General features: G+C 32.0%; 1 protein-coding gene across 1 annotated transcript; it reads right to left on the reverse strand.

Moving 5' to 3' along the window:
- Positions 1–4,144: 4,144 nt before the first annotated feature.
- LOC145626719 (AT-hook motif nuclear-localized protein 19-like) lies at positions 4,145–5,749 on the reverse strand. Its single transcript, XM_081679186.1, has one exon. It carries the CDS (start codon positions 5,344–5,346, stop codon positions 4,465–4,467), a length of 882 nt encoding a protein of 293 aa, XP_081535312.1. The 5' UTR covers positions 5,347–5,749; the 3' UTR covers positions 4,145–4,464.
- Positions 5,750–15,921: the final 10,172 nt, after the last annotated feature.

Consider the following 15,921-nt stretch of genomic DNA (forward strand, 5'->3'; position numbering starts at 1 on the left):
AATAAATTTAAATTTAATAAAAATAATTTCATTTCAATAAAATTAAGATGAAGAGTACAAGACCTTCTTCATTTAAATTAATAATATCTAGTAAAAATAATTTTATTTTCAGTAAAAATAAGAAGAATTTACCAAAAATATTTTCAGCTCAATAAAAATGTTTTTTAATCAATAAAATTCAGTAACTATAAATAATAAACTATAATTAAAAAAAACAGTATATACAATTTGGGTATGGGTTGATGTTTAATAGACCACCCATTATTTTTTTATTTATTTTTTGTATAGTAAATACAATTTATTACTCCGTAATTAAAAAGCCATATTACGTTTACAAATAAAAAAATTGAATAAAAGAAATGCATAACTAATTTAATTTAATTTAATCAAAATTCCATATTGCGGTTCCTTCAAAAAAAAAAAAGTTCCATATTGCGGCCTCTCAACTCGCGAGGACATAGTTAAACTTGGAAAGATTTAATTTATGGATACTAGATGAAGCCTGAATTTTTTAAAATAATTTTGTTATACATATATTTATGTGCTAAAATTTGTTATATATTTAGATAAAATCCCTGATATCAAAAGATAATATTTTATATTTAGTTAATTTAAATTGGAAAATCTCATTCGCCAATTTTGCTTACGTGTCATTTAAATTATTTAATTCTAAAAGAAATTAATAATCTCGTATTTAATTGGCTACGACTAAAATTTATTATCCTGCATGGCACGCTGAAAAAATTAAATCCTACTTGGCTCTCTAAAAACTTGGGAAAAAACTCTCCTTTGCATATATACTAGTTTTGTGCCTCTTGTGATACCCGGGTTATTTATTAAATTTTGAGATAAATTTTTAATCAATCTATATGTCAAATTTCAAAATAAATCTCTAATACAAAATTAGTTAGGATTTGATTTGCTTTTGTACGATTTAAACTATGTAGTAGACAAGTAAATGTACGATAAATTTTTATTCTATATGTCAAATTTCAAAATATATCTCTAATACAAAATTAGTTAGAAATTGATGTGCTTTTGTACGATTTAAACTGTATAGTAGACATGTAAATGACTTATAATAATATTGGTATTTTTTTTAGAGTTATAATCTAATTTTTTTTAATAAAATTTTAATTCAATTTATCCCTATGAAATATTGGTATTTTATCAAAAATTAAACTCTCAACTAATAATTTTATTCTAAAATTCTATCCAAATTTAATTGAAAATAGAAATCTAAACTAATTAATTTATCTTACGAAGTCTATCTAAGTATATCTAACATGGCACAACACTTGACAAAAAAGTTGGAATGCCAAGTATTGATGTCTCGTGGTCTGGCTAAAAGTTTAGTGTTATATATATATATATATATATATATATATATATATATATATATATATATATATATATATATATATATATATATATATATATATATATATAGGGGAGGGATCCGGTGAGAATAGGTTCATATGTGAGAATTCATACTTATATGAGAATTGATTTTAAATTTAGAACATGTGAGTAAAAGTTTAGAACATACGAATAAAAATTTAGAACATGTGTCTGAAATTAAAATTTAGAACATCTAAGTAATAATTTAGAACATCTATGTGAGTAATATGTTTAGAACATTTGATTTAAGAATTAGAACAAGTGATTAAAAATTTATAAAATATACTTTATGAAATTTTAAACATATGAGTAAAATTTAGAACATCTGATTTAAGATTATGAACATGTGAATAAAAATTTAGAACAAACTGATATAGAATATAGAAAGTGTGAGTAAAAAATTTAGAACATATGAGTAAAAAAATAGAACATACGCTTTAAAATCTGGAACATATAATTAAAAATCTTAGAACACACATTTTAAAATTTAGAACATATAAGTTAAAATTTTGGAACAAGTTATTTCAAATTTATAATATTAAACTTAACTAATTTATGGTTTAGAACATGTGAGTACTAAATTAGAACATTTGATTTAATTTAGAACACCTAAGGAAAAGTTTAGAACATTGGATTTAAAATTTAGAACATACGAGTAAAAATTTAGAACATAAAGAGTGTTCTCACATAAGAAAAATTCTCACATAAGAAAAATTCTCACGAGAGCCTCCTCCTATATATATATATATATATATATATATATATATATATATATATATATATATATATATAATTTAACCTTTGGTCTAATTCCATACTTATTAGAAGTACTATATTTTCCATTACGAATTTACGGAAAACATAAATCCTTGCTAAGATTTCTCATATACTATGTATAAATATTCGTATTTTAATCATTTGTATGAAATAGTATAAATATTATACTATGTATAAATATTCGTATTTTAATTATTTGTATGATATAGTACTTTCATACTCCGTAATATTATAATTCTCTGTGTAATGTTGGATTTAAAACGTGTAGGTTGTTTTGTCTTGAAATGAATTGAGTACAAATGTAAATAGTACCTTGAATCACTAATTATATTTCTAATCATAGGACGGAGTGATTCAGAACACTAAATTGTCTAGCTAGCTCTCATGACAGTTTAAAGACAAAGAAGCAAACAGTGTGGTGGGTTTTATAATTGATGAAAATTTTCTACTACAGAGTAAATAGTAGTACATAGTGTCATAGTTACTTTAATTTTTATTTATACTTTACCCATGGCTCATTTGCACAAAAAAAAAAAAAAAAAAAAAAAAAAAAAAAAAAAAAAAGACCTTCCAAATCTCATATTAATAAGGAGGGTAATGTTTTAGCCCATTCCATTGCTAAATTTAATTTTAACAGCTCGTCTTGTGTGCGGCCGGCCACACCGTGTGACCACTTAAAGTAACCACCCCTATAACATTGATTAAGTAACCCCGGTAATACCAATCAAGTAACCCCTATAACAGTGACCAAGTAACTTTATAACAATGATAAAGTAACCCCTTTAACACTGATCAAGTAACCCCCATAACACTAGCAAAGTAACCCCTATAGTGGCTGGCCAAACGATGTGGCCAGCCACATATAAGACTTTGTGTAATTTTAATCATGTAAGTGAACTAGTTTGGATTTAGCAATATGGGATAAGCTCAATCATTTAAAAATCTTATAAAAGTTTTAAGTCTCTTTGCCATTGGTCATAACTTAAATTAAAACATACAGAAAATAAAAAAAATTACGAAGTACAAGATGTCTATGAATTTTTTAATAGACTAATCTCGAGGTTATTAATTGTGATTTATCAAGTGATCCTGAATTTATAATTTAATGAAAAAAATTAGTGATCATATTAATTAAAATGTAGGACAATAAACATACGTTTGTTTTTTGTAAGAAAGGAATCAATTGGGAACCGCAAACAAAGTTAAGTGACAAATAATAATCAAGTATTAAGTATAAAAATATGCTTTTGCTTAAAACAGGATTTAGCTAATCTAAAACTAAACAAGCTGAAAACACTTACCAGGCCAGTACATATATAAATTTATAATTATATATATTTAATAAGTTAAATACTTATATGAAATATTAATATTTTAGAAAAAAATATATATTAAATCTGGTTTAAAAAATGAGTTAGGTTTGTCATGTATATTAAAATCAAGATTATCATAGTATTGTTAATTAATTAAAACAAAGAGTAAGAAAGATCGTGAATGTTGAAATTTTTAGTATTTAATTACCATCTTCTTACTATATTAGGGTAATAAATCTATAAGACATATGATTGAGTAAATTAAAAAAATTTAAAAAGAAAGAATAATCAGGCAAAGAAGCAGCAAAATACTAATAATAAATTTAAAAAAAAAAAAAATCAGAAAAAGATGGTTCAAAGAACATTAACCAGGAAGTAAGGAATGCATGAAATTAAGTGCAGAAAAATTAATATTAATTATTATGGGCATCATCAAAGTTATACAGATTTTCAGGAAATTTCAAATTACTAAAATAAATGAAAAAACAGCAAGACAAGCATTTAAGAATTTTGAGCACTCCCACACTAATATTGCTTCTATCAATGAAGCTGAGGATTCCTACCAGTAACACTTAATTATTATAATTATAATTAATTATTTCAAATATTTCAGTCAAATTTGTTATTCAATTCAAAAAGAAACTAAGGTAAGAGGGTTTCAAGAAAAAAAAAATTAAAAAACAAACATGTTTTTTGTTTTGTGAGATTACATGTAAAAGCTGAACCCTAGCCTATAGAATATGGAGAAACATTAAAATTTACAAGAAAAATAAAAATTATCATCATCACCAAGAAAGCATAATAAACCCTTTCAATTCTTTGCTTGCTTTTCTCATCATTTCCTCGTTTCTATCTTTCTCTCACTATTAATTAACACCAAATCATACAAGAAGAGCTTCATATATATGTATCTTTGACATGACTAATTTACCTGAAAATAAACCAATCTATGTCTTGAATCTCATTATTCTTGTTAAAAGGGAGGGCGACCGCCATGAGTCCAACCATAGGCTTCATGGTTAAGTTGCCCTCCACCACCACCGCTTCCTCCTCCACCGTTTTGGAGTAGATTAGGAGGTAAATTGTACATTCCTAAGCCAGAAGATGGATCTCCTCCCATACCTTGTTGTTGTTGTTGTTGATGTTGTCCTGCAGGAGGGGATCCTGACGCGCCACCTGTAAGTTGTCCGGGTTGCTCGTCTTCCTGTTCCTCTAACGGGAGCCGCTCATATGTGGCGTTAGAGAACGTGGCGGCGATGACCATAACAGGTCCGGAGGCAATAAGTGGTCCCACAACACTCCCACCAACTACCTGGCCTTGGCCACCAGCCAGGTAGACGGTAAGCCCCGTGGAGCCAGGCGGGGCAGGCCCCGGTAAAAAGGCTCCTGTGAGAGACAAGATCTCAAACCGGCCATGTAGGGCAACTACCGTAGGTCCGCCTGGCCCCGCCGAGGGCTGACGGATTGTGACGCCAGTGACGGCGCCTGCAGCAGAAAGCACACAGACACCTCGCTGGCGTCGGCGGGCAAAGTTGGCAATGCTTTCTGAAACGTCAGCTCCGCCCGCCACCTCCATAACATGTGAACGGAGCGCATTCGGGCTATCCCGGGTAACAAAAATCGGTGGCTTAGGCTTATTTTTCGAACCAGGAGGACGGCCCCTCGGCCGTCTATTCGGTGCCTCAACCGCCCCTTCCCTCGGCTCATCACTGTTTTCTCTATCCTCCTCCTCGGCCTGGTGGTGATGATGATCTGCCCCCATAGAAATCCCTAGATCTGGCTTCCCCTTCATCCCAGATGAAGTTGACTCCAAACCTTGCAACCCAACTTGACCCGTCCACCACGGATTCGCCATCTTTCTCACCAAATAAATCAAAACCCTTGAACTAAGCTACCTTTCCTTCCAATACTCAAGCTAACTTCTTCTCTTCCTTTTCTCACTTTTTTCAGATCTTCCTTAAAATTACCTAGTAGTAATAAGAGTTCAATCCATCAAAAAGATCAAGATAAAACTCACACGATCAAATTCTTCTTTCTCTCTCTTTCCTCTCTCTCTCTCTTTCTTTGTCTTTTGATGTTGGTATAACTATTTTCTTTGTTTATTGCCACCCCCTCAAAACATATAAATAAATAAATAAATCTAATAGGATGACATATATATCATAGGATGGATCAGTTAGAAAGTCTTCCTGCTTATCAGGTGGTAGAGGAAGCAAGTATACTTTGGCGTTTCTTTTCAGTTTTTTTTTTTTTTTTTTTTTTTTTTTTTTTTTTTTTTTTTTCCTCTCTCTCTCTCTCTTCTATTTTTATAGAAAAAAAAATTGTAATAATAATAATCTAATATGAGCTAATAATGAAAATGGATAAATAATTGAGTTAGAGCAGCAAGAAGTATGCTGCTTGTTATGTCAAGGTTATAGGAAACCTAGAAAATGAAGGCAATTAGTCAGTCCATGTTAGAAACTTGTTTTTGTTTTTTTCGCTGACTTTTTTGTTACAATGTCTTCCACCTAAGGAAAAAAACATTGTTTTAATCTATAGAAATTATAGAAAAAATGATAAATGATAAAGCCCTAGTACTACTAATAAGGAGTTAAGAAAGTAATAATAGAAAATTACACATGTACATACATTAATTATTGTGTGGCTAGTTCGGGTGATGCACTGGGTTTTACTTTGAATATCAATAAATATTACTTGATCTACGAAGTATAATATATAAACTATAATAAATGAAGCTAAATAAATGCTCTCAAATTGATGTTTTGTACAAAGTATATATTTAGTATATTATACGAGTAGTTGAATAAACATAATTAATATAAAAAAGAAGAGTAGTAAAGATGGTTAGAATATTAATTCATTTCTGTAATAATATTTATTTGTAGCTAGCCTTATGTAGAGTAGTAAAAACCCAACCCAATAAAAAAAATTAATGCAAGCTTTGTAGCTAGCCCTATGTAGAGTAGTAAAAACCCAACCCAATCAAAAAAATTAATGCAAGCTCGATCATGACCCGACTTGATTGAAGCTAAGAATTTGGTAACCAGAACTCAATCACGAACTAACTTGAAATCAACTTGACTCTAGTTAACCTAAAAAAATTATGGAAATGCATGTACCGATCTAGAGATGATCAAACCCAAATACAATTCACAAATTATTGACTTGAATTAAACCATGCAAACCAATACCAGAGGAACACCCAAACCCTATGTATTTCGTCGAAACCTAAATTGAATTTAACCCATATAACATTGCATGTTACTAACTCGACCCAATTTCGAGTTACCATTGTAATAATAACCCGATTCGTATTGGTCATCTCGACTTGAATTTAACCTAGGAAACCTTGACTTCATACAATTTCACGTTCCTCTAATCCTCTCAAAAAAAAAAATGTCAGGAATACATCGTCCTCTATACATAGTATAATATGTATGTGGGATATAAGCCATACAAGTTGTGTCAAACCCATGACTCGTTAATGAAATAGTTGCAAATCTTACAATTATCGAGTGAGGAAATAATGATACAATTTTGGAATTTTAAAAAGGACTTTTTGTGAAAAACTACCTTATACAAATCATTTTTTTTGTGAAAAACTACCTTATTAAAAAAATGTTGTAAGAAACTACCTTTTAAAGAATAGATGTTGTAAGAAACTACCTAATAAAACAATTAATGTTGTAATAAGCTACTTTTTGCCGAATTATATGCATTGAAAAAAAGACGTTTAATGACCCATTTTCAATCATTTTTTTCTCCTTTTTCCACCCAATTTCTCCATAGCCCCCTTATATAACCCCTAATTCATCTTCTCTTTCATTGTTAAATTAAGCACATGGTAGCAACTTACAACATTTAGTTTTCATAAGGTAGTTTCTTACAACAATTTTTTTATAAGGTAGTTTTTCACAAAAATTTATAGATATAAGGTAGTTTTTCACAAAAAGTCCTTTTAAAAAAGAACATCTAATGTGAATTACGATTACCCGCGAGAAAAGAAGATTAGAATCAAACACATAATAAAGACTCGATCGAACCGTACTAGCTAAGAGACTTAAACTTAAGTAACCCAAAGTTAACTCGTTCTTTCAATATCCCGACCTAAATGAAAAATGACTTGAATATGATAGCCTAAAATAACATGCTACAAACCCACACTAGTAGAAAAATACAAAAAGGCAACCCCCAAAAGGCACCGGTTCAGGCCAAACCGGTGCCAAATACCTGCCTAAAAATGGACGGAATTTCAGATCAAGAGCAATGGCACCGGTTCAGCTTAAACCGGTGCCAAAAATACAAAGGGCACCGGTTTGAACCGGTGCCACTAAACCGGTTCATCAAAATAATTAAAAAAAAAAAACCCGCCCCATATAAACCAAGAAAACCCTAAATCTCCCTCACTTCCTCAGCTGCTCCTCCTTCTCTTTCTCTCTCCTCCTTCTATCTCTCTTCTCTGTTCGATCTCATCTCCTTCAATTCGATCTCATCTCCTTCTCTCTCTCTTTCTCCTCTTTCGTTCTTCCCAGATTATCCTCCCCTTCTCACTCGTTTCCACCACCAAAGGCCACCATCGAAGAGGCGAAGACCACCACCAAGACCAACACCCAAGACCACCATTTCGTTCTTCCCAAATTAATCGAGTTCTGGGTTAATTTTCGATTTTATTTTCGATTTTTGTTGGTTAATTAATCGAGTTCTGGGTTATGGCTAGCATTTCAATTTGTCTTAGTTAATTTTCGATTAAAATAATCGTTATTTTGGGTTCATGCATGCGTTTTTGGGGTTGTTTTCTGGGTTTTGTTTTTAGATTTTGATTTTTTTTTCGATTTCAAGTTTTTTTTCTGTGTTTTTTCGATTTAAATTTTTTCTGGGTTTGAGTATTTTTTCAATTTTTGGGATTATTATTTGTTTTTCGATTTTGATTCATTTTTCGATTATTATTTGTTTTTCGATTTCTGGGTATTTATTCGTTTTTTTTTTAATTTTCTGGGTTTTTAAACTAATTTTCGATTTTAATTTTTTTTGATTTTTTTTTTAATTTTCTGGGTTTTAATTTTTTTCGACTTTCTGGGTTTTAATTTAATTTTTTCTTCATTTTCTGGATTTTCTCGATTTTCTGGGTTTTAACTAATTTTCGATTTTAATTTTTTCGATTTTCTGGGCTTTAATTTTTTTTCGATTTTAATTTTTTCGATTTTTTTTTTAATTTTCTGGGTTTGTAACTAATTTTCGCAGCTATTACATTTTAATTGATTTTGTTGGATGAACTATTTGGCGCAGGTATACTATTTGCTTTGCAAGCCCAAAATATTGCACATAATCGAAGAATCAAGAATCAAGAATATTGATTTAGATGTTTGGGTTTTTTTTTATTGTGATGTTGTAATATTTTTTTTTATTTATATTTTAGTTCTTTTTTATTTATTTATATGTTGTAATTGTTTAATTTTATAATTCATATATTGTAATTTTTTCTTGATTATATACTGTAAATTTCGGTTATATTCAATGATATTGTTGTTGTTCTTATTTATTTTAGTCAATTTTATTTTTAAGTGAAAAATGACGACGAAAACAAAAAAAAAAAAAAAAAAAAAAAAAAAAAAAAAAAGAGATTTTTGGGGGGTTTTTGGCACCGGTTAACCGGTGCCAAAAAATTTGAAATAATTTCATTTGGGCCTTTTTGGCACCGGTTTGAACCGGTGCCTTTTTAAACCCCTTTTTGGCACCCCTCAAATTGGCACCGGTTTTGAACCGGTGCCAAATTTATTTTTTCACGTAGTGCCAACTCAAAACCTAACCAAGTCCACCTATCTAAATTGAACCGACTCAAACTAGATATGATGCATATCATCATGACTACTATTTGACGAGACCTTATCCAAAACTGACCCAACCAAGACATAACCCGTATGAATAAATCTATTATTTGAACAAAACCCGATCTGAGTTTGACCTGACCTACATTAACCTGAGCCGATTTGATTACCCAAATTGATAGCTCTAGCCCTAAGGGTACAATGCCTACATACCAAAAGAAAAAAAAAAATAAAGGTGGACCAAAATTTTGAGAATAGGGTCGCGTGCGCGTGAGAAAGTGGAGCGCACGTCGTTGTCTCGTACCCCGACATCTCAACGGATGGGGATAATTGCCTAATTTTTGGTGTAATACAAAATGAGAGTTTTATGCTTTTTCTAATTAAACATAGGAAATTGGATTATATTATAGATATATACTCGGAGTATATATCTATTATATGCTATTATTCTAACTATTTTGTACTTGTTTAATGACTAACAAATTGTTCTCATGATTGATTGGGTGTATATTAAGGGTTTTCATTATATAATTATATCCCTTGGATCAAGACATGAAAATTAATCATCCTATTTGGGTCGTTTAGGATAGATCAATTATTAATAGTAGCGTATTGTACATTATGATGAATGACGATTTTAATTATGTGCTTTTATATTTTAATTCCTTTTTTTTAAATTCATTTGTGATTCAATAAAGTATGATGAAATTAACAAAGGACATGTTTAATTAAAGTAGTTGTTATATATAATATGGTAGATCTCTTCGTAGCTAGTTGTCATTGTGTTATTAGTTTTGGTAAATGATATCATAGTAAAATATTTTGTCTTGGCTAATACTTCGTGGTGAGTTTGGACTAGTGTGAAGAATATAGTAAACTATTTTCAGCTTCTAAATGCTACAAGTAGTTCTTTTAGATTCTACAAACTACCTTAACCATTATTTAATGTTACTTAAATACACAAATTTACCTAATATTTTATTATTTTTTGCATTTAGTCTAATTTTGATCAAGTAGTCAATTAAAAATCTTCAATGTTTTTTTTTTTTTTGTTTTTTGTTTTTTGTTTTTTTTTTACAACTACTACCTCCGTTAAATGTTATGTGCAATTTTAGGGTATTATTTGTGAGATATAAAATATTCCAAAATTGCACATAATATTTAACGGAGGTAGTATTAGTAGATTAGTAATCATCGTTAATGTTTACACATGGAAATGAGGAGAAATGAGGAACTATACCCATATGATATGAAAGAAGAAATACAAAATGAAACTCCCCCATACGATTGCGCGCTACATATAATAATGGTGTGTTCTATTTAATTCATTTGTCACTTTTTTTTTTTAGCGAATAATTTATTTGTCACTTATTAGAGTTTAAATGAACTTATTAAATCTTATTTTAATAATTTGTAAAGAGGAGGAGGAGGTGTTGTTAATAACAGCTTCCATTGGAAAGGCAGGGAGGATAAAGAGATTGAGAGAAATAAATGTAGTATTTGTATCTATATATATTTTTGTACATTGTATACACTTTGATTAATTAATTTCATCACCCTTGACATTGTTTTAGGACTAATTTGATTGAATTACTTATAAGCTATTTTAAATCTAAAATATTTAGACAAATTAGATGTTGTAGCACCTTAATCAATAAAAATATATACTACGTAATAATAATGGATTCTACCTAAATGCCCTTTATGATGTATGTTGTCATATAATTAGTTACCTTTTCTCCTAATCTTATTTCTGATTTGACGAGTCAAGATCATCCCCTTGGGATGTGATATGATAAGTAAGTTTTATACTTTCTCAAAGAATAATTTGGCATTAGAAATCATGTTGTTGAGGCTATATGATTGCACTTTTAGTTCATATTTTCCTTCATATTTTTATAATTGAAATAAAGAAATTCTTAATAGTAGTCCTACATTGAAAAGGTGACTATATATATTTTTGTTTTTGTTTTTTGGATTATATAAAATGAGTCTAGTGGTGACTAGAATTGCACTTGATAAGGAGGACCCGTGTTCGATCTCCCGTAATAATTATTGAGAGGAGACTGAAACCTAACCATCCAAATTTAATCCCTGAATTCGGATTAGCCCAAAGAATGAAACGAGTAGAACACCAAGAAAAAACAAAGGTTAATATCATATCTTTAGTTATGGTTAGATTTTTATTCTTTTTTCCTTAAAACACACACACACAGTTGTTTTTTTTTTTTTTTTTTTTTTTTTTTTTTAATTTTTTTTTATTTAAATTTTTATAATTTACACCACATTTTAAAAAAAATTACCACCCAGAACACCACCGCCCCTTCTTCCTGCCACTTAAAACACTTCAATTCTGTATAAATTATATTGAAGTACATATGTCAAAAGTGTTTGATGAAACACTTGTTTTTCTTGACTAATGACTTGCTAATACGCTTGTTCTAGACTTCTGATCTACTAATCATGTGTCAATTCCTTCAACAAGCAAAAATGGAGAAGTACAACAGGCTTAATATAGCTGAGCGCTAATTATCTAATCTACTACTTCCATATACTACTTTTATTTGTTTAGCAAACTCATTGAAGATTTGCAAACTAAGAAAAGGTTGATGGAAGTAAATAAAATAATAATGTTGGTGTGAGCCTTATTGAATCTAAAATAATTACAATTAAACATCGATGATGTAAATTTAAACACAAATTCTTATATGTAGTTGGTCGTGTGGCCAACCATATCATGGGAGTTACTTTGTAGTGTTTTAAGGGCTATTTCGTCAGAATTATTGGGTTACTTCGTTAATGTTATAAAGGTTACTTTTTTTTTTTGAATAGCAAAAATATTTCATTAATTAAAAGTCATACGACATCTACAATAGAGATTCGACGTTAACAAATACATAAGATATTGAATCAAATAAAATTTTTCTTCATAAAAACTACGATCGTCGAGTAGATCTTGCACTGCGGAGCATCTCCCGCTTATATCGCTAAAATTTACAGCCTTGTTGGAGAGACAATCTAACGATCCTTTATAGCCGTGAGGATGTTTTCCTTCTGATTCATCTGTTCGTATTCGATAACTTGATAATTTTTTCACCAACGAAATAATTTCACGACAATCCATTAGATCTGCTACCATGGATTCAAAACTAATAAATTTCTCCCTCGAAAAGAGGAGATAAACCTTGTCTTTCGAAGCAGGTCGAAAAACCCTTGTCTTTCGAAGGAGATCGGAAACCCTTTCTTTCGAGGGAGAAAAGTTCCTCCCAAAAGGAGGAAGCATTATTATAAACCTAAAAAAAATAAAGAAACAAGGATTGGGGCTTTCCACCGATTAAAATCGATGGAAGCCCCTTCAAAATTCAACAATGGAGACTAGGGTTTTGGTGAGAGAAAGGAGGAAAAAGGAGATTGTTATAAAGGTTACTTGGTCGGTGTTATAAGGGTTACTTGATTAATATTACAAGGGTTACCCTAGTCACTACTAGAAAACAGGTCATTTCCGATGAAACGGTTCCGACGGACACTAAAATCCATCGGAAAGTACGAAATTTCCGACGGAATTTTAATCCGTCTGAAATTTGTCTACTTCCGACGGAAAGTCCGTCGAAAATATTATATTTTACGACGGATATAAAAATCCGTCGGAGATTTCCAAGGGATTTAATTATGTCGAAAATTTCCGACGGATTTTAAACCTTTTCAGACGGAATTTTAGTTTAAAAAAAAAAACCCTAATTTTCACGGCTCACCCCCACCTACCCTATTTCATTTCTCCGCCTCTCTCTCTTTTCTTTCCTCTCATCTTCTCTTTCTCTCTCCTCTCTACGCCCCTTCTCCTCTCCTCTTCCCTCTACTCTTCTCTTCTCACACCCCTTCTCTTCTCCTCTGATTCTTTCCCTCACGTCCTTCCTCTAATGGTGATGGTTGTTTATGGTTATTGTTTAAAACAAATTAATGGGTTTTAAGTTCAAATTCGACCATGAAAAATGCTAGATCTAGACTTTTCATGGTCGAATTTGGCCTTATTAAACCAAGTTTAAGGTGAAATTCAAAGCTAAATCGATATTGAAGGTAAGTTTAAATTTTTTATTTTTGTTTTTGATTTTTTATTTAATTTATGGGCTGTGGTGGTTAGTTTGGTCGAGTTCGGTCAACGTTTGAGTGTTTTTATGTGGATCTGTGTTTGGTGGGGTGGGTGGTGGTGGTGGGCGGTGCTGATTTGTAGGTGGTGGTGGTGGTGGGTTGTGGGTTTGGTTTTGGGTGGTGCTGATTTGTGGGTTTGGTGGTGGGGGTGGTGGTGTGGTGGGTGGCGGGTGGCGCTGGGTTTATTGTTGTGTCTCTTGGCTTAGGTAGGTTTAGGGTTGGAGGTGGTGATACACCGTGTCGGTGGTGGCGCGGCGTATTTTTTTATAATTTCGTAAAATAATTTTCCAACGGAAATTCCGTCAGAGATTTCCAACGGAATTTTAATCCGTCGGACATTTATGACGGACTTTTCAGGTACCGGAATAACCTTTTCGACAGAAATTCCGTAGGAAAAGGTGAATTTTCCTACCATGCCGTTTTCAACAACCATTTTCGACGGAATTCCGTTGGAAACACCTTTTCCGACGGATTTCAGGGTGATTCCGACGGAATTTTTCCGTCGGAAATGGGCCTATTTCTAGTAGTGAGTTTTGATGATTTTTTAACAAAGCTCGAAGAAAGGGGAATAATTTTAAGGGCCGTTTGGTTCGCACAAGGAAAACGAAATGGAATCAACAAAGGGAAAGGAGGAGAAAGAAAAGCTAATCCCTCAATTTTGTATTATTGTTTTTTTCTTTTTTTTTTAAAAAAAAACCGCATTATTGTTTGTTTACTTAAACAAAGGGAATCACATTTGCAACCACCACTTCCCTCCTCCTTCTACAACCACCACTACCCCTTTTATCTACCATTCAATTACCACCACCACCACCACTTTCGCCACCACCCTTCTCATGACCTACCAACGTCTCCCTTGTCGCCCACCCTTTTCGATATAATTGCTTGATTGTTTAAATTTGTTAGATCTAGTTGCTTGGTTTTTGGGTGGTTTTCATGGTCGATCTAGAGGTTTTAGAGATATGGGTGGTGGTTGTGTCAAATTGGGTGAGGTGGCGTTACACAAAAGGTGGGTATGAGTGGTGGTTGCGTCGAATTGTGTCAAATTTGGTATGATTGTTTTCGAGGAGGGTGGTTTTGGGAGTTTTCGATGGGGTGGTTTTCAGGGAGGGTGCGTGGACTTTTTCGGGTGGGTTTTGAGTGATTTGGGTGGGCGTTGACGCCGGTGAAGTTGGGTCGGTTGATGGTGGTGGTGTTGATTGTTGAGCGGTGGTTTTTAGGGTTTTTGTGGGGAGTGGGGTAGTTTTTCCACTACAAGAAAATAACCTTTTCGTAGCGATTATTTTAACCTTTAGTATCGATTGTAATTGCAACAAAAAGCTTTCCCAACGAATGGTCATTCGATACAATATCCCCCGTTGCCTTAGCCTTTAGTAGTGGTTTTCAATATTGTTGGGGTTGGCCTCAATAATCGATACGAAAAACTACATCCAATCGTGGTGATTATTGTAGCGATTACAATCGCTATAAATGTTTAACTCATTTTCTTCAAAAAAAAAAAAAAAAAAACATGCTTATGATCTTTACAAGATTCAAACATGCAACCTCAAACTCTTATATTAAATGTTTCACCAATAAGCTATGACATATTTTATGTATTCTTTGTCAAACAATATTTATATATCTAGTGTTGAAAAGACTTTTCGTATCGATTTTTAGGATTTAGTGGCGATTGTAGCTGATACGATTTCTCAAAATTATAAATGTGTAAAAATAGTGTGGATATGTATTATTATGTTTTCCATATCGATTTTATATGGGAGAACCATGGCGATTTTAAAATGATACGACTTCCTTAATTATTTCACAAACATACTTGCATATTGTAGCGATTGTACAATCGCTACGAAAAGAAATTTTTCTTGTAGTGTTCGGGGGAGGGGATCTTCGACGATGCACGAGGGAGCTCCGGAGATGGGCGGGGGAGATCTAGCGAGGGACGTTGGAGGTGCAACGATGGTGGCTGGGTGGTGGAGATATGGTAGGATGGCGGTGGCTGGTTTGGATATGGTGGTGTTGTGGTGGCTAAGGAAAGATAATGGAAAAATCTAGGGGGGTAGGGAATGAAGTTAGAAGGATTTGGGGTAATGGAGAGCGGAAAAGGAATAGAAAAAAATGCCTAGCAAACAACAACAAAAGAAATCAGGGCAGTTCATTCCCATTCCCTTTGATGAATATCCCCAACCAAACGCACCCTTAATGAGTCCAAGAATAGATTCATGACAGAAGTTAGGGTTTGGAATAAGTTTGTGTTTAATGAAGCCATCCTAAATAAAAATAGATTAATTACTAGAATTTATGAAATCCAAAAAGTACTTAGCCCTAGATACTCATCCTTCCTTAATAATCTCAAAAATTCACTTTTAAAACAGCTTAATGATGCTCTTAATTGGAACGAATTAAGTGATCACAAAAGGCAGTGTTGATTATTGGAGGAAATATGGAGATTAAACGCT

This window comes from Chenopodium album, chromosome 4 (genome assembly GCF_948465745.1).
Source record: "Chenopodium album chromosome 4, dcCheAlbu1.1, whole genome shotgun sequence".
Lineage (NCBI taxonomy): Eukaryota > Viridiplantae > Streptophyta > Magnoliopsida > Caryophyllales > Amaranthaceae > Chenopodium > Chenopodium album.